Genomic DNA, 20,000 nt, shown 5'->3' with positions numbered 1-20,000 from the left:
TATATATATACTGTATATATATATATATATATATATATATATATATAAATATATATATATATATATATATATATATATATATATATATATACTGTATATATATATATATATATATATATATATATATATATATATATATAGGTAAATATATATATATATATATATATATATATATATATATATATATAGGGACAAGATAACAAAAATAAATCATAAAAATCTTCATGATTATTTAAAAAGGAGTTCTGAAATGAAAGTACTCAAATAAAAATCCAGATTACGAAGTTAACCCGATTCTTTAGTATACCGTAGCTTCCAGGGCCTGGAACAGGGACAATAAGCGATTGAACAATATGATAATATGACAGTGATCTCGGTAACACCATTTCCGAAGTCAATGTTTTCTAAAGACATCAGTGACTTCACAATATGGTTCTGAGAGTGAATATAATTTCATCACAAATAACATTGGCCCAGTGTCTTAAAACCTACGAAATATCACTTCTCCCCTGTTGAAGATTTGCCGTAAGAACGGTATGAGTCGTGGGATAAATACTCCCAGGCTATTAACGTTTTAAAAAACGGATATATTAACGTTAAGGGATGATATTACGGTCACCAACCCGTAAAAGATAGTAACAAAGTAGGGTAAAAATTACGGTTGCCTGTATTTTACTGAAATACGGCTGAGAACATTATATTCATACTAAGAATTTCCGATTAAAATTACGGCTTTTTTAATAGGGCTGAGAACGTTACATTTATTCTAAGAATTTCCGATTAAAATTACAGCTTTATTTAACATTTATTTAACGTTATTAATAACATATTCTGTCTCGGCAATGTGGTTACGAGAGGGAATATAACTTCATCACAAATAACATTATGCCGGTAACTTAAAACCTACGAAAAAAAAAAAAAAAAAAACTTTAAAGGTCGATCATGAATGGCAGAGGCAAGGGACAGTGACATTGCCCTAGCAAGCGGGACAATGCCCTAGAGACTGACCATATACTATATGATCAGCGCCTAAGCCCCCTTTCCACCCAAGCTAAGACCAGGGAGAGCCAGGCAATGACTGCTGATGACTCAACAGATGGACCTATAGGCTCCCCCAAACCCTAGCTCACAAGTATGGTAAGGTTGCAGACATTAAAGGCACTAACGAGTCTGAGCAGGACTCGAACCCCCGTCTGGCAAACACCAGGCAGAGACGTTACCAATCAGGCCACAACGTCATTCTGTCTCGGTGTTTGTCTGAATTTCTGTTTCTGACTTCCAGGCAGACTGCAGTTATCCAACGTCTTCACGCATTCGTCTACAAAACTGTACATATATTTTTCTCGAAAGCTTTCTCCTGATGTGACAGACCTGTAGGGAAAAAAATATATTATTATTATTATTATTATTATTATTATTATTATTATTATTATTATTATTATTATTATCTTTAAAGTTGGAGAAGGCCTGACTATTAGAATTAACTGCCTGCCTAGTATTACGAACAGGATGGAACTGTTAATTTAAACTTTTCTTTCCATATCAACTGCATGCATCCTAAAATTATGTCCATTAACATCTCAGTCTGTATATTCACAAAAAGAAAAAAAAAAGAGTGAAATATAATGAAAATATTCTAATGGTCTTATGAAAATAAGCTCTTCATTTTAACATATATATTTAACATCAATGTAAACTCTTAAAAAGAAAATTAAGTTGATAACACTGACGAGTAAAAATAATGTAATATCTTGTAATTTCTTATACTTTCCTCTGATCCTTACTGTTAAAAATTTGACGTAAAAAACGGTAAAAATCCTGAATTAAAAGTTGCCAGGCATTATCGTTTTAAAAACGGATATATTGACGTAAAGAAGTGGTATTACGGTTCCAACCCGTAAAAGATAATAACAAAGTAGGGTAGAAATTACGGTTGCCTGTATTTTACGGAAATACGACTAGGAACAATATATTTTTACGGAGAATTTCCAATTAAAATTACGGTTTTCTTTAAAAGTGCAGAATGGAGCATAAATGTGCATTATGATCTACCTAATAGGAAATCAAGCTAGCAAGCTACCAACCGCCCGTTGAGATACTACCGCTAGAGAGTTATAGGGGTCCTTTGACTGGCCAGACAGTACTACATAGGACCCTTCTCTCTGGTTACGGTTCTTTCCTTTTGCCTACACAAACACTGAATAGTCTGAACTATTCTTTACAGATTCTCCTCTGTCCTCATACACCTGACAACACTGAGATTACCAAACTATTCTTCTTCTCTCAAGGGGTTAACTACTGCCAAAGCCTCTGTACCATGGTATTCCACTGTCTTGAGTTCTCTTGCTTGAGTGTACACTCGGGCACACTGTTCTATCTAGTTTCTCTTCCTCTTGTTTTGTTATAGATTTTAAAATTTTATATAGGAAATATTCATTTTAATGTTACTATTCTTAAAATATTCTATTTTTCCTTATTTCCTTTCCTCACTGGGCTATTTTCCCTGTTGGAGCCCCTGGCCTTATAGCATCCTGCTTTTCCAACTAGGGCTGTAGCGTAGCATTTGATAATAATAATGATAATGATAAACCTACCAAAGAACAGATAAAAAAAAAAACTAGCAATTCCAACTTACATAACAAAGTTGCTGAAGACCCTGTCTTTGACTATGCGTTCGCAAAACTCCAGGACCATGTCCATACAAGGATCCAAATAGTCATAATGACTAATTTGCTCGCTATCTACATCTTCCTCCCAGTCAGTCGGGTGATCAACATCATCCAGACTGCCTTCTTCAGTAGTCCCTTCCAGTCCCAGCGCCCCTTCAGGCTGCTCGTCCGGGAATGGGGCGCCCTCCAGGGGCACAGCAAGACCCAGGAACATCAGCGCCAGCACGGTCACTTTGGAGGTTTGGCTGTGTGGTGTCATTTCGATCTGTAAATGTATAATCCAATTTAGTGATCTTCCCATGAACTAAATATTGGTTCAATGTTGTGTTTCCGGTTGAACAATAACTGTGTAGAAATCATATAACGTTGTTATTGTTCTTAAGGTATTTCATTTCATTTGTTCATTACTTGTCTTGTAGCTTGTTCATTTTCTTATTTCCTTTCTTCAGTGGAGCATTATTTCCTTGTTGGAACCCTTGAGCTTACTTTCCCAACTAGTATTGTAGCTTATCTAATAATAATAATAATAATAATAATAATAATAATAATAATAATAATAATAATAATAATAATAATAATAGGTTAGTGAAGAAATATACATCAGGAACTTATACAGATAAATACTATCCAATTTTATCTTTTATCAGTGTTTTCTTTTTTTTCCCTGCTTTTTTTTTTCTTTTTTTTTTTAGATTATTTAGACTTTTCACAGTTTTTTATATTAGTATTTCTGTAAGCAGATATTTACACAATTTACTGATAGGGCATTTCTCCTGAAAATACATTTAGGTTTTTTATAGAATTCCCAATAATAATAAAAAAAAAAAACACATCGTGAAATGAATCAACTACAAAAATCAAGAAATTGTCACCAGAACAGTTCAAGAAATCAACGTGTAAAAGAAAACAGCAGTGCAATAAATCAACGAGTAAATGTATCCTTTACGTACGTTTCTTACCTTCCAATGCCCTGAACAAGAGGAAGAAGAAGAAGAGTGACGGAGAAGAGAAGCCACAACCGTCTTCAACAGAAGGTGAGCCACAACTGAGAGACAATTTAAGAATTTGAAAGTTCACTATGGGACAGTCACAGGAACTTGGGGTATCTAAGGGCGATATTTACTCTTAAATTATTCTATCCCAGATATCATTATCCTCTTACGATTCTAATTCAAGCAAGTATAGAATGGAGCTAAGCGAAATCTACTATTGAGTGAGCAGTGTTTCTATGATATGTTAAATAGTTTATAAAGTAATAATTAATCTACAATAGGCAGCTGGTTGAAATGAAAGCTAGAATTCATAGTAGGAACATATTGGCCAGTGACCTTTGGCTGTTTGCTTTCACATCAGGTTTCTTGATTATGCCGTTAGGCCAGGTCTTTTTGCTTTTGCAATTTAACTTTTCTTTTTGGGAGTTTAGGATTTTATACAAAATGGGATTGCAATATCCTTCATAGAACTCATTTGCAAATTCTCACGGTTCCCCTTTTCTCACTTAGGCCTAGGCTAATTAAGCGCATTAAGCCAGGCTTTGCGCAAATAGAGAATCTCTCTGAGAAGAAAGAGAATTAATTGTTCTTTCCTGGTATAATTCACGAACCCATGTATGACAATTATTACGGTACTGTTCCATTGTTCGAAAAGATAAATAACAACAAAACGTCTTCTGTTGACAAACATTAACTTTGCCACTACATGACCATAATCTGACTTAGTTCCTTTTAGAATAGGAGGAAAACTCATATTTATATTTGTCAGCTCATGATAGAGACGACTGGGGAAATCTAACCGAGGCCCTTTGCGTCAATAAGCGTAAAAGATGATGATGATGAAATGATATATATATATATATATATATATATATATATATATATATATGTATATATATATACATACATATATATATATGTGTCTGTGATTGTGTGTATATATATATATATATATATATATATATATATATATATATATATATATATATATATATATATATATATATATATACAGTATATAGACACACGCAAATCGAAGTGTCACAGTGGGAGAATCTTCCCTAAAAGAGAAATGACTAAGAAGAATTCATAAAATATACATAGGAGTAAAATCAGTCAGATTAACTATTACACTCTACTGTAATTGTTCAGTGGCTACTTTCCTCTTGGTAAGGGTAGAAGAGACTCTTCAGCTATGGTAAGCAGCTATTCTAGGAGAAGGACACTCCAAAATCAAACCATTGTTCTCTAGTCTTGGGTAGTGCCATAACATCTGTACCATGGTCTTCCACTGTCTTGGGTTAGAGTTCTCTTGCTTGAGGGTACACTCCGGAACACTGTTCTATCTAGTTTCTCTTCCTCTTTTTTTGTTAAAGTTTTTATAGTTTAAATAGGAAATATTTATTTTAATGTCGTTACTAACCTTAAAAGAATTTATTTTTCCTTATTTCCTCTCCTCACTGGGCTATTTTCCCTGTTGGGGCCCCCGGGCTTATATCACCCTGCCTTTCCAACTAGGGTTGTAGCTTAGCATTTGATAATAATAATAATAATAATAATAATAATAATAATAACAAGCTGTGATGAAAGTTTGAACTTTCTGAAGTTCCTCTGATTTGACCTTTTGATTGGGAATATCATTCCAAGTTTGAACTTCTGAAGTTCCTCTGATTCGACCTTTTGATTGGGAATATCCTTCCAAAGTTGAACTTCTGAAGTTCCTCTGATTCGACCTTTTGATTGGGAATATCATTCCAAGTTTGAACTTCTGAAGTTCCTCTGATTCGACCTTTTGATTGGGAATATCATTCCAAGTTTGAACTTCTGAAGTTCCTCTGATTCGACCTTTTGATTGGGAATATCCTTCCAAAGTTGAACTTCTGAAGTTCCTCTGATTCGACCTTTTGATTGGGAATATCATTCCAAGTTTGAACTTCTGAAGTTCCTCTGATTCGACCTTTTGATTGGGAATATCATTCCAAGTTTGAACTTCTGAAGTTCCTCTGATTCGACCTTTTGATTGGGAATATCATTCCAAGATTGAACTTCTGAAGTCCTACTTATTTAACCATTTGTTGAGGAAGATCATTCCAAGTTCGAACTTTTGACGTTCCTCCTATTCAGCCAGGGTCTAGCAAGCAGGATAATGTCCTACAGACTGGCCATATGTAAATATGATCAGCGCCCGAGCCCCTCACCCATGCTAGGACCAGGGAGAGACAAGCAATGGCTGCTGATGACTCCCCCAAAACGCCCATCCTTAGCTCACAAGGAGGGTGAGGTTGCAGACACTAAAGGAGCCAACGAGTTTGAGCGCAATTCGAACCCCAGTCTATCGTCCAGGCAGAGACGTTCTCAATAGGCCACCGCAAACCTATAATTATTCATTTATTATTACTTTTCATCAATTACTTGTAGATTACTTAATTATGTTTCAAGAACATGATATAACGTAGATAGTCTATCCATTTCCTTTCTTATATACACACATATATATATATATATATATATATATATATATATATATGTATGTATATATATATATATATATATATATATATATATATATATATGTATATATATACATATATATATGTATATATATATATATATATATATATATATATATATATATATATATATATATATATATAATTACTGTATACATACATATATATATATATATATATAAATATATATATACATATATATATATATATATATATATATATATATATATAAATATATATATATATTATATATATATATTTACTTAAGGTTGCCTTGCCAATATCATCCTCAAATGCTAAACGACTTTCTCTGCCCTCTTTATATGTTCTCAGTCTTTAATATGCACTGGAAGCTTTTCCTAGAGATTTGTTGCATGACTATAATAATTAATTCCCAACGGCCCAACCCTTCTGCTGTGTAAACGAATCAGATTTGATAACTAAAAAAATGGCGCTCCACAGTAGGCCTACATAATTTATCTTCTTGTTGTCTTTGCATAACACCATTAAAGACCTTCTCTTTTTATCTTTAAAATCCCTCATATTGTTTTCTTTTAATCGTTCCATCATTCATATTAATCTCGTCTATCTTTTTTTAAGTTAATGTTACTATATTAAAATCGGAAATCTAGTTTACCAAACTCCCCATATGTTTATTTTTGCTTTGTTAAACCTTTTATATTAATCAAGTTAAAACTAATTGTTATTCTTATCATTGTTCGTTCTTCTGTGCCATGTTCAACGGTCCTTGTTTTTGTTTCCTACTTCGTGTACAGCATCTCCCAGTGCCTAGATACCTCTCTCTCTCTCTCTCTCTCTCTCTCTCTCTCTCTCTCTCTCTCTCTCTCTCTCTCTCTCTCTCTCTCTTGCCAATATTATCCTCAAATGCTAAACGACTTTCTCTGCCCTTTTTGTGTGTTCTCAGTTTTTAATATGCACTGCAAGCTTTTCCTAGAGTCCTGTTGCACGACTATGATAAATAATTCCTAACAGCTCAAACCTTTTGCTGTATATGTTTACATCAATGTTATTAAAATACATTCGTCACATTTCTGACATTAGAAAAATATTGGTTGCTATTACACTAACCTCCGAATTCAGAAAAAAATATCTTTCAAAGAATACTGTGTCGGTTCCGTTCTGTTCTGGCCCAATGTGCGCAGCTAGGTAAGATTGCATGCTTTCGATTTCTGTCGGACGTTTCGGTTCTGATCGGGCGGTTCCGTTCGGGCTCAGTGTGCGGCAAGCTTAAATGAATGAGAATTGATAACTTGAAAATCTGGCGCGGCACTGTAGGCCTACATGTCTATTTCCTTGCTGTCTTTGCATAGCACCATCTCTTATTATCTATTAAATTTCCCACACTGATTTTCTTAATCTTTCCATTGTTTATTTTAATCTTATCTTCTTTTTTTCAAAACCGGCGCTGCACGTTAGGCCTACATGTCTATTTCCTTGCTGTCTTTGCATAGCACCATCTCTTATTATCTATTAAATTTCCCACACTGATTTTCTTAATCGTTCCATTGTTTATTTTAATCTTGTCTTCTTTTTTTCAAAACCGGCGCTGCACGTTAGGCCTACATGTCTATTTCCTTGTATTTGCATAGCACCATAAAAAATCCTCTCTTATTATCTTTTAAATCGCTCATGCTGTTTTTCTTAATCGTTCCATCAATTGTATTTATCTTATCTTCTTTTCTTTGTGTTTCAAAACCGGCGCTGCAGGTTAGGCCTACATGTCTATTTCCTTGCTGTCTTCGCATAGCACCATCAAAAATCCTCTCTTATTATCTTTTAAATCGCTCATGCTGTTTTTCTTAATCGTTCCATCAATTGTATTAACCTCATCTTCTTTTCTTTTTGTTTCAAAACTAGCGCTGCACAGTAGGCCTACATGTCTATTTCCTTGCTGTCTTCGCATAGCACCATATAGCGTTATCATACCGATAACGCTATGGTGCTATGCGTGAGTCGAAAATGAGTTTAATAGATGTCATTCTTATTGGATCGTGAAATGATTTTAGCGTTACTAAGGTTACAAATAAGATGAACACACATATAAAACACCAACTTTTGCTAACTTTCCACTTCGAATTGCAAGACTGAATGTATGGAGGTCAGGAGGTCAGTTTAAAATTTTAATTTTTCTTATTATCAACAGATCTTTAATAATTTCGTCTATGATCTCCCTTATCAATTTTGACTTATTGATCGTTCAAAATCTATGTTGCATTTTTCAGTGTTTTATACTTGCTAATTAAACAACTATTCATTTATCATGGTATCTAGAATCTAGAATTCTAAATGACAATAACGAAAATCACAAATTTATGAGCAATCAGATTTCGTTTTCTGTGACTCATTTCGAATCATTCTAAAGAAAACGGTAATATCTTATTTGGTCGGATAAACTCTTGCCTCGTGTTGTGAAAACGGATAAAATATTAATATAAGAAATACATCATATCGAAATATTCATTATTATCATCATTTCCTCTTACGCCTACTGACGCAAAGGGCCTCGGTTAGATTTCGCCAGTCGTCTCTATCTTGAGCTTTAAAATCAATACTTATCCATTCGTCATTTCCCACTCCGTGCTTCATAGTCCTCAGCCATGTATGTCTGGATCTTCCAACTCTTCTAGTGCCTCGCGGAGCCCAGCTGAACGTTTGATTAATTAATCTCTCTTGGGGAGTGCGAAGAGCATGTCCAAACCATCTCCATCTATTAAGGAATTCAAAATACAGGACAGTGATTTGATAGGCGAAAAAGAAAGAAGGGGAAAAGGTGTCGTAAGAAATAAACAAATGTTGTAGATGTGACGAAATAGTGATACAAAAAAAAGAAAAGAAAAAAAAATGAAAAAGTCAAAGAGCGCAAAGTAAGAAATAGTTGAAAAAGATAAAAGAAACGTGAATAAGTAATGACATCATAAACAATAGAAAATAAACACAGCAAAGACTAATGATATATTCAGTGACTTCAAAAACAAAGTAAAAAAAAAATGAAAAAGTCAAAGAGCGCAAAGTAAGAAATAGTTGAAAAAGATAAAAGAAACGTGAATAAGTAATGACATCATAAACAATAGGAAATAAACACAGCAAAGACTAATGATATATTCAGTGACTTCAAAACCAAAGTAAAAAAAAAAAAAAAAAAAAAAAAAAGAATAAAAAAAAAAAAAAAAAAAAAAACGAAGGATTCTGATGTAACGAGTAGGATGGTAGGCCCAAGACTTTAGACCTTGGTTAGGCTTACTTGTTAACACGCTACGTGCAAAAAAAAAAAAAAAAAAAAAAAAAAAAAAAAAAAAAAAAAAAAAAGAGAAAGAAATGGTAGCCTAGGCCTACCCATAGAGCATGTGAATTCAATGTGTCTTTTAATAATTGCAAAAGAGTACAAAATTGCTACAAAATTACAATAAAGGAGGCTAAGGAAATAAAATGCTAAACATAAAATTCAAGTAGGCCTAGGCCTAATGGTGTGGTGGTCGATGTGGTAACGTCCCTGACTGGTAATTGCCAGATTGGGGTTTCGATTCCCGCTCAAACTAGTTAATTCATTTGATCGCTGCAACCTCACCATCCGTGTGAGCTAAGGATGGGAGGTTTAGGGGAGCCTATAGGTCTACCTGCTGAGTCACCAGCAGCCATTGCCTGGCCTTCCCTGGTCTTAGCTTGGTTACTGACCCCCTGTTTAATAGGGCATTGTCACTGCCCCTGTCCTCTGCCGTTCATGAGTGGCCTTTAAACCTTTAAACTAGAAGAAAAACGGTCATAAATGAGAGAAGTTGTCGAAGAAGTGCTGAGGAAGGTGGATGTGACGAGCCGAGAGAGGGTTGTGAACTCAAAGGCAGGATGCAATCAAATGAGTATATTTATTAAAGAACACTCTCCTTTATATACAAAACCTCAAGGCAACAGGAAAATACATGCTCGAGAAAATGACAATGTTACATAGGCGACACACAGACATGTCTATTCTGGTTCTTTTTAGTGCGAGGGAAGAGCGCAGATACAAGCTTAATATATACAAAATAATTTATGTACGATCGTGTGACACGGTTGGTACATGGAGAATGAAATAACGGATGCGGTTGTGAATGCAATAAACGATAGGGTAAACACAATGAATCTGGAGTTAAATCAAGGAGTTTTAGTTAAAACAAAAATGATGCCGGAACTAAAAGAAGAAGAAAAGAAAAAAAAATTATGTAATTCAATTTTATATTATATTGAAGAGAGTGAAAGTGAGGTATTATTATTATTATTATTATTATTATTATTATTATTATTATTATTATTTGCTAAGCTACAGCCCTAGCTGGAAAAGCAGTATGCTACAAGCCCAAGGACTCCAACAAGGAAAATAGCCCAGTGAGGAAAGGAAATTTAAGGAAGAATAAAATACTTCAAGAAGAATAAAGTTAAGATAAATATCTCCTATATAAACTATATTAATTTTAACAAAACAAGAGGAAGAAAAATAAGATAGAATAGTGTGCCCGAGTGTGCCCTCAAGCAAGAGAACTCTAACCCAAGACAGTGGAAGACCATGGTACAGAGGCTATGGCACTACCCAAGACTAGAGAACAGTGGTTTGATTTTGGAGTGTCCTTCTCCTAGAATAGCTGCTTACCATAGCTAGAGAGTTTCTTCTACCCTACCAAGAGGAAAGTCTCTACTGAACAATTACAGCGCAGTAATCCCTTGGGTGAAGAAGAATTGTTTGGTAATCTCAAGTGTTGTCAGGTGTATGAGGAAAGAGGAGAATATGTAATAAATAGGCCAGACTATTCGGTGTGAATGTGTAGGCAAAGGGAAAATGAACCGTGACAGATGAAAGAAAAATTGAGGAAGCTAAATGGTGTGAAGATGATTTCAAAAATAGTTTAGGGTTAGGTGAGAGAGAGAGAGAGAGAGAGAGAGAGAGAGAGAGAGAGAGAGAGAGAGAGAGAGAGAGAGAGAGAGAGAGTGGGGTGGCTAGGCCCTGGGAGATGATGTACACAAAATAGGAAACGAAAACATGGACCGTTGACCATGGCACAGAAGAAAGAAATATGACAAAAATAACACAATTAGTTTCAACTTGATTGATATAAAAGGTTTGACAAAGCAGAAATAAACATATGGGGAGTTTGGTAAACTAGATTTCCGATTTTAATATAGTAACATTAACTTAAAAGAATAGATGAGATTAATATGAATGATGGAACGATTAAAAGAAAACAGTATGAGATTAAAATAGATGGTGTTTAATGGTGCTATGCTAAGACAGGACAGAAATAGACATGTAGGCCTACTGAACAGCGCCATTTTTTTTAGCTATCAATTCTGATTCGTTTATACAGCAGAAGGGTTGAGCCGTTGGGAATTAATTATTATAGTCATGTAACAAAACTCTAGGAAAAGCTTCCAGTGCATATGAAAGTCTAAGAACATACAAAGAAGGCAAAGAAGCCTTTAGTATATATATATATATATATATATATATATATATATATATATATATATATATATATATAAGAAATGAAATGGATTGACTATCTACGTTATATCGTGTTCTTGAAACATAATTAAGTAATCTACATGAAATTGATAAAAAGTAATAATAAATAAATAAATAATTATAGGTTTGCGGTGGCCTATTGAGAACGTCTCTGCCTGGACGATAGACTGGGGTTCGAGTTCCGCTCAAACTCGTTGGTTCCTTTAGTGTCTGCAACCTCACCATCCTTGTGAGCTAAGGCGTTTTGGGGAAGCCTACAGGTCTGCCTGCTGAGTCATCAGCAGCCATTGCTTGTCTCTCCCTGGTCCTAGCATGGGTGAGGGGCTCGGGCGCTGATCATATTTATATATGGCCAGTCTGTAGGATATTATCCTGCTTGCTAGGCCCTGGCTGAATAGGAGAAACGTCAGAGGTTCAAACTTGGAATGATATTCCCAATCAAAAGGTCGAATCAGAGGAACTTCAGAAGTTCAAACTTTCATCACAGCTTGTTATTATTATTATTATTATTATTATTATTATTATCAAATGCTAAGCTACAACCCTAGTTGGAAAGGCAGGATGATATAAGCCTGGGGGCCACAACAGGGAAAATAGCCCAGTGAGGAAAGGAAATAAGGAAAAATAATTTTTTTTAAGGCTAGTAACGACATCAAAATGAATATTTCCTTTATAGACTATAAAAACTTTAACAAAACAACATGAAGAGAAACTAGATAGAACAGTGTTCCGGAGTGTACTCTCAAGCAAGAGAACTCTAACCCAAGACAGTGGAAGACCATGGTACAGATGTTATGGCACTACCCAAGACTAGGGAATAATGGTTTGATTTTGGAGTGTCCTCCTAAAAGAGCTGCTTACCATAGCTGAAGAGTCTCTTCTACCCTTACCAAGAGGAAAGTAGCCGCTGAACAATTACAGTAGTGTGTAGTAGTTAATCTGACTGATTTTACTCTTTTGTATATTTCATGAATTCTTCTTAGTCATTTCTCTTTAAGGGCAGATTCTCCCAATCTGACACTTTCATTTGTGTGTCTATATATATATATATATATATATATATATATATATATATATATATATATATATATATATATATATACACAATCACACACACACACACACACACACATATATATATATATATATATATATATATATATATACATATATACATACATACATATATATACAGTATATGCATATATAGTTATATATATATCATTATCATCATCATCATCTCCTACGCTTATGGACGCAAAGGGCCTCGGTTAGATTTCCCCAGTCGTCTCTACCATGAACTGACAAATATGAATATGAGTTTTCATCCAATTCTAAAAGGAACTAAGTAAGATTATGGGAATATAGTGCCAAAGTTAATGTTGGTCAACAGAAGACGTTTTGTTGTTATTTATCTTTTCGCACAATGGAACAGTACCGTAATAATTGCCATACATGGGGTCGTGAATTATACCAGCAAAGAACAATTAATTCTCTTTCTTTTCAGAGAGATTCTCTATTTGCGCAAAGCCTAGCTTAATGCGCTTAATTAGCCTAGGCCTAAGTGAGAAAAGAGGAACCGTGATAATTTGCAAATGAGTTCTATGAAGGATATTCCAATCCCATTTTGCATAGAATCCTAAACTCCCAAAAAGAAAAGTTAAATTGCAATAGCGAAAAGGCCTGGCCTAACGGGATCATCAAGAAACCTAATGTGAATGCAAACAGCCAAAGTTCAACCGCCGAGATGTTCCTACTATGAATTCTAGCTTTCATTTCAATCAGCTGCCTTTTGTAGATTAATTATTACTTTATAAACTATTTAACATATCATAGAAACACTGCTCACTCATTAGTAGATTTCGCTCAGCTCCATTCTATACTTGCTTGAATTAGAATCGAAAGACGATAATGATATTAGGGATATAATAATTTAAGAGTAAATATCGCCCTTAGATACCCTAGGCTTCTGTGACTGTGCCATAGTGGTTTCAAATTCTTAAATTGTCTCTCAGTTGTGGCTCACCTTCTGTAGAAGACGGTTGTGGCTTCTCTTCTCCGTCACTCTTCTTCTTCCTCTTGTTCAGGGCATCGGAAGGTAAGAAACGTACGTAAAGGATACATTTACTCGTTGATTTATTGCACTGCTGTTTTTTACATGTTGATTTCTTGAACTGTTCTGGTGACAATTTCTTGATGATTGTAGTTAATTCATTTCACGATATGTTTTTTATTTTCTTTATTATTGGGAATTCTATAAAAACCTGAATGTATTTTCAGGAGAAATGCCCTATCAGTAAATTGTATAAATATCTGCTTACAGAAATATTAATATAAAAAAACTGAAAAGTTTAAATAATCTAAAAAAAAAAGCAGGAAAGAAAAAGAAAACAATGATAAGAGATAAATTTGGATAGTATTTATCTGTTTAAGTTCTTGATGTATATTTCTTCACTAACCTATTATTATTATTATTATTATTATTATTATTATTATTATTATTATTATTATTATTATTAAGTAAGCTACAACCCTAGTTGGAAAAGCAAGATGCTATAAGCCAAGGGTTCCAACAAGGATAAAAATGCTCCACTGAGGAAAGGAAATAAGAAAATGAATAAGCTACAAGACAAGTAATGAACAAATGAAATGAAATACCTTAAGAACAATAACAACATTATATGATTTCTACACAGTTATTGTTCAACCGGAAACACAACATTGAACCAATATTCAGTTCATGGGAAGATCACTAAATTTGGATTATACATTTACAGATCGAAATGACACCACACAGCAAAACCTCCAAAGTCACTGTGCTGGCGCTGATGTTCCTGGGTCTTGCTGTGCCCCTGGAGGGCGCCCCATTCCCGGACGAGCAGCCTGAAGGGGCGCTGGGACTGGAAGGGACTACTGAAGAAGGCAGTCTGGTTGATGTTGATCACCCGAATGACTGGGAGGAAGATGTAGATAGCGAGCAAACTAGTGATAATGACTCTTTTGATCCTTGTTTTGTCGAGGTCCTTGAGTTTTGTGAACGCGCAGTCAAAGACGAGGACTTCCGCAAATCTTTAATGTAAGTTGGAATTGCTCGTTTTTTTATTTGACCTGTTCTTTGGTAGTTTTATCATTATCATTATTATTATCAAATGCTACGCTACAACCCTATAGTTGGAAAAGCAGGATGCTATAAGCCCAGGGGCTCCAACAGGGAAAATAGCCCAGTGAGGAAAGGAAATAAGGAAAAATAAAATATTCTAAGAATAGTAACAACATTAAAATGAGTACTTCCTATATAAACTTTAAAATCTATAACAAAACAAGAGGAAGAGAAACTAGATAGAACAGTGTGCCCGAGTGTACCCTCAAGCAAGAGAAATCAAGGCAGTGGAATACCATGGTACAGAGGCTTTGGCAGTCTCAGTGTTGTCATGTTTATGAGGACAGACTATTCAGTGTCTGTGTAGGCAAAAGGAAAGAACCGTAACCAGAGAGAAGGGTCCTATGTAGTACTGTCTTGCCATTCAAAGGACCCCATAACTCTCTAGCTGTAGTATCTCAACGGGCGGTTGGTAGCTTGCTAGCTTGATTTCCTATTAGCTAGATCATAATGCACATTTATGCTCTATTCTGCACTTTTAAAGAAAACCGTAATTCTAATCGGAAATTCTCCATAAAAATATATTGTTCCTAGCCGTATTTCCGTAAAATACAGGCAACCGTAATTTCTACCCTACTTTGTTATTATCTTTCACGGGTTGGGACGGTAATATCACTGTTTTACGTCAATATATCCGTTTTTAAAACGGTAATGCCTGGCAACATTTAATTCAGGATTTTTACCGTTTTTTACGTCAAATTTTTAACAGTAAGGATCAGAGGAAAGTATAAGAAATTACAAGATATTACATTATTTCTACTTGTCAGTATTATCAACCTAATTTTCTTTTTAAGAGTTTACATTGATGTTAAATATATATGTTAAAATGAAGAGCTTATTTTCATAAGACCATTAGAATATTTTCATTATATTTCACGTTTTTTTTTTTTTTTTTTTTTTCTTTTTTTTGTGAATATACAGACTGAGATGTTTATGGACATAATATTGGGAAGCATGCAGTCGATATGGAAAGAATAGTTTAAAATATTTTTTTTTTTCTTTTTTTTTTTGTGTGTGTCTGTGTGTGAATATACAGACTGAGATGTTAATGGACATAATTTTGGGATGCATGCAGTCGATATGGAATGAATAGTTTAAAATAAGAGTTCCATCCGGTTCGTAATACTAGGCAGGCAGTTAATTCTAAGTCAGGCCTTCTCCATCATAAGACCCAATACTACACAGTATTCCAGAAGTTTTATTCCAGCTGTGACGAAGTTGTGGAATGATCTTCCTAATCGGGTATTTGAATCAGTAGATATTCAAAAGTTCAAAGTTGCAGCAAATTTTTTTTATGTTGAACAGGCTGACATGAGTCTTTTTAAAGTTTGTATATGAAATATCTGTTTTGATGTTCTTACTGTTTTTAGAATGATTTATTGTCATTTTTTTCTCATCATTTATCTATTTCCTTATTTTCTCTCCTCACTGGGCTATTTTTCACTGTTGGAGCCCTTGGGCTTATAACATCTTGCTTTTCCAACTGGGGTTGTAGCTTGGGTAGTAATAATAATAATAATAATAATAATAATAATAATTTTATTAATGATATTAGTTTTAAAGATAATAATAATAATAATATTAATAATAATGATAAAAATAATAATAATATAATAATGGTTTTAATGATAATTATATAAATAATGATAGTGATAATTTTGTTAATAATAATGACTTTAAAGATAATAATAATAATAATAATAATAATAATAATAATAATAATAATAATATTTTTTCCCGGCAGGGCTCTCGTACCGGAACAGTATGAAGATTTCGTCAACGAATGCAAGGACTTCTCGCTTATGTGCAGTCTGCCTGGAAGTCAGAAACAGAAACTCTTTCAAGAAATCGAGACAGAATGATGTTGTGGCCTGATTGGTAACGTCTCTTGCCTGGTGTTTGCCAGACGGGGGTTCGAGTCCTGCTCAGACTCGTTGGTGCCTTTAATGTCTGCAGCCTTACCATCATTGTGAGCTAAGGTTGGGGGGTGGGGCGGTTTGGGGGAGCCTTTAGGTCTATTTGTTGAGTCATCAGCAGTCATTGCCTGGTTCTCCCTGGTCCTAGCTTGGGTGGAAAGGTGGCTTAGGCGCTGATCATATAATATATGGCCAGTCTCTAGGGCATTGTCCCGCTTGCTAGGGCAATGTCACTGTCCCTTGCCTCTGCCTTTAAAGGTTTTTTTTTTTTTTTTTTTTTTTTTTTTTGTAGATTTTAAGTTACCGGCATAATGTTAATTGTGATGAAGTTATATTCACTCTCGTAACCATATTGCCGAGACAGAATATGTTATTAATAACGTTAAATAAATGTTAAAAAAGCTGTAATTTTAATCGGAAATTCTTAGTATGAATATGTTCTCAACCGTATTTCAGTAAAATACAGGCGACCGTAATTTTTACCCTACTTTGTTATTATTTTTTACTGGTTGGTGACCGTAATATCACTCCTTAACGTCAATATATCCATTTTTTAAAAAACGGTAATAGCCTGGGAGCATTCATCCCACGACTCATACCATTTTTACGGCAAATCTTCAACAGGGGAGAAGTGATATTTCGTAGGTTTCAAGACACTGGGCCAATGTTATTTGTGATGAAATTATATTCACTCTCAGAACCATATTGTGTAGTCACTGATGTCTTTAGATAACATTAACTCCGGAAATGGTGTTACCGAGATCACTATCGCATATTGTCCCTTTTCCAGGCCCTGGAAGCTACGGTATACTAAAGAATCGGGTTAGCTTCGTAATTTGGATTTTTATTTGAGTACCTTCATTTCAGAACTCATTTTTAAATAGTTATAAAGATTTTTTATGATTTATTTTTGCTATCGTATCTATCTATCTATCTATATATATATATATATATATATATATATATATATATATATATGTGTGTGTGTGTGTGTGTGTGTTTATTATTATTATTATTATTATTATTATTATTATCTTTAAAACTACTATTACTAATAAAATTATTACTATTATTATTTATATTATTGTTATCATTAAAACCATTATTATTTTATTATTATTTTCATTATTAGCATTATTATTATTATTATTACTACTATCATTATTATTATCATTATTATTATAAACCAAGCTATAACCCTAGTTGGAGAGGAAAGATTCTATATGCTCAAGGGCTCCAACAGGGAAAATAGTCCAGTGAGGAAAGGAAACAAGGAAAAGTATAAACTGCAAGAGAAGAAAGAAACAATAGAATTTTTTTTTTAAGTATAGTAACAACATTAAATTAGATCTTTCATATATACACTATAAAAACTTAAAAAAAAAGCCCTAGTGTACCTTCAAGCAAGAGAACCATTATTATTAATGGTATATCTGTGAATTAAATTCTAGATATTTTCCAAAGAACGTTTCTTTAATCTTTAACTCCCACCATCTACAAAATTCATCGTAGCTTCATCTACTAACGATTAACTTCAAGAAAGTATCATACATTCAATAAAATTAAACAACTTCAATTTCATTATTATTATTACAAGGTAGGCTATAAACTGAGTTGGGAAAGTAAGATGCTATAAGCCCAAAGGTTGTAGTGGCCGATGTGGTAACGTCCCTGACTGGTGATCGCCAGTCTGGGGTTCGAGTCCCGCTCAAACTGATTAGTTCCTCTGGTCGCTGCAACCTCACCATACTTGTGAGCTAAGGATGGGGTTTTGGGGGAGCCTATAGGTCTCTCTGCTGAGTCATCAGCAGCCATTGCCTGGCCCTGGCTTGAGTGGAGAGGGGGCTTCAGCTCTGATCATTTGTATATATGGTCAGTCTCTAGGGCATTGTCCTGTTTTCTAGGGCAATGTCACTGTCCCTTGCCACTGCCATTTATAAGTGGCCTTTAAACTTTTAAAAAGGGAAAAATATCCCAGTGAGGAAAGGAAACAAGGAAAACGAATGCATATATGGTCAGTCTCTAGGGGGTTGTCCTGCTTTCTAGGGCAATGTCACTGTCCATTGCCGCTGTCATTCATGTGTGGCCTTTAAACCTTTAAAAAAGAAAAATATCCCAGTGAGGAAAGGAAACAAGGAAAACGAATGTATATATGGTCAGTCTCTGGGGCATTGTCCTGCTTTCTAGGGAATTGTCCTTCTTTCTAGGGCAATGTCACTGTCCCTTGCCACTGTCATTCATGAGTGGCCTTTAAACCTTTTAAAAGGAAAAATATCCCAGTGAGAAAAGGAAATAAGGAAAACGAATGTATATATGGTCAGTCTCTAGGGCATTGTCCTGCTTTCTAGGGCAATGTCACTGTCCCTTGCCGCTGTCATTCATGAATGGCCTTTAAACTTTTAAAAAGGGAAAAATGTCCCAGTGAGAAAAGGAAACAAGGAAAACGAATGTATATATGGTCAGTCTCTAGGGCATTGTCCTGCTTTCTAGGGCAATGTCACTGTCCCTTGCCACTGCCATTTATAAGTGGCCTTTAAACCTTTAAAAAGGGGAAAAATATCCCAGTGAGGAAAGGAAACAAGGAAAACGAATGAACTACAAGAGAACTTACATGATAGTCCAGCACGAAAACTCTCATTTACAGTTCTGAAATTTATTGATAATATATTCATTGTATTGGGAGATGACATTGCAAGGTCAAGCTTGCAATCTTTGCATCGTATTGCAATTGTAAAATCACTTCAGTGATTCGTATATTGTGTGAAGTTGCTTGATACCTGAGTATCATCAAAATTTTTGTTATTCATAATTCACATTAATAACAACAGATGAAGACATTTTGTCCAGATTTAAGCTAGGCTTTAAAAGGCAGCGATTTTAATAAACTAAACTATGAGTACAATATGCATATGCACGCGCACACACACACACACACACATATATATATATATATATATATATATATATATATATATATATATATATAGTATGTATATTTGTATGTAAACGTTTATATATATATATATATATATATATATATATATATATATATACAGTATATATATATATATATATATATATATATATATATATATGCATATATATATAGTATGTATATTTGTAAAGAAACGTTTATATATATATATATATATATATATATATATATATATATATATACATATATATATATACATATATATATATATATATATTTATTTATATGTATATATGCACATATGTA

At 34.0% G+C, this 20,000-nt stretch overlaps 2 protein-coding genes across 3 annotated transcripts; one reads left to right on the top strand and one right to left on the bottom strand.

Moving 5' to 3' along the window:
• Positions 1–194: 194 nt before the first annotated feature.
• On the bottom strand, positions 195–3,736 carry LOC137639074 (uncharacterized). Its single transcript, XM_068371396.1, has 3 exons — positions 3,620–3,736; positions 2,636–2,934; positions 195–1,371 (listed from the first exon to the last, which is right to left on the bottom strand). Exons 2-3 carry the CDS (start codon positions 2,926–2,928, stop codon positions 1,224–1,226), a joined length of 441 nt encoding a protein of 146 aa, XP_068227497.1. The 5' UTR covers positions 2,929–2,934; positions 3,620–3,736; the 3' UTR covers positions 195–1,223.
• A 9,960-nt stretch (positions 3,737–13,696) lies between these two features.
• LOC137639073 (uncharacterized) lies at positions 13,697–17,007 on the top strand. 2 transcript variants are annotated; one of them, XM_068371394.1, is made up of 3 exons: positions 13,697–13,790; positions 14,461–14,759; positions 16,588–17,007. In XM_068371394.1, exons 2-3 carry the CDS (start codon positions 14,467–14,469, stop codon positions 16,703–16,705), a joined length of 411 nt encoding a protein of 136 aa, XP_068227495.1. In that variant the 5' UTR covers positions 13,697–13,790; positions 14,461–14,466; the 3' UTR covers positions 16,706–17,007. The 2 variants fall into 2 exon arrangements, with proteins under 2 accessions (XP_068227495.1, XP_068227496.1); XM_068371395.1 differs by having other exon boundaries at positions 13,705–13,781.
• The last annotated feature ends 2,993 nt before the right edge of the window (positions 17,008–20,000 follow it).

This window comes from Palaemon carinicauda, chromosome 4, assembly GCF_036898095.1.
Source record: "Palaemon carinicauda isolate YSFRI2023 chromosome 4, ASM3689809v2, whole genome shotgun sequence".
NCBI lineage: Eukaryota > Metazoa > Arthropoda > Malacostraca > Decapoda > Palaemonidae > Palaemon > Palaemon carinicauda.
The sequence above is the reverse complement of the archived record's forward strand: the minus strand, read 5'-3'. Positions and strand labels throughout refer to the sequence as shown.

Bases quoted from the DNA above. Each gene is read 5' to 3' on its own strand.
- LOC137639074 (XM_068371396.1), bottom strand. From the start codon at position 2,928: ATGACACCACACAGCCAAACCTCCAAAGTGACCGTGCTGGCGCTGATG. The intron at 1,372-2,635 runs GTAAGTTGGAAT...TTTTCCCTACAG, and splicing joins GTCTTCAGCAACTTTGTTAT to GTCTGTCACATCAGGAGAAA.
- LOC137639073 (XM_068371394.1), top strand. From the start codon at position 14,467: ATGACACCACACAGCAAAACCTCCAAAGTCACTGTGCTGGCGCTGATG. The intron at 14,760-16,587 runs GTAAGTTGGAAT...TTTTCCCGGCAG, and splicing joins GACTTCCGCAAATCTTTAAT to GGCTCTCGTACCGGAACAGT.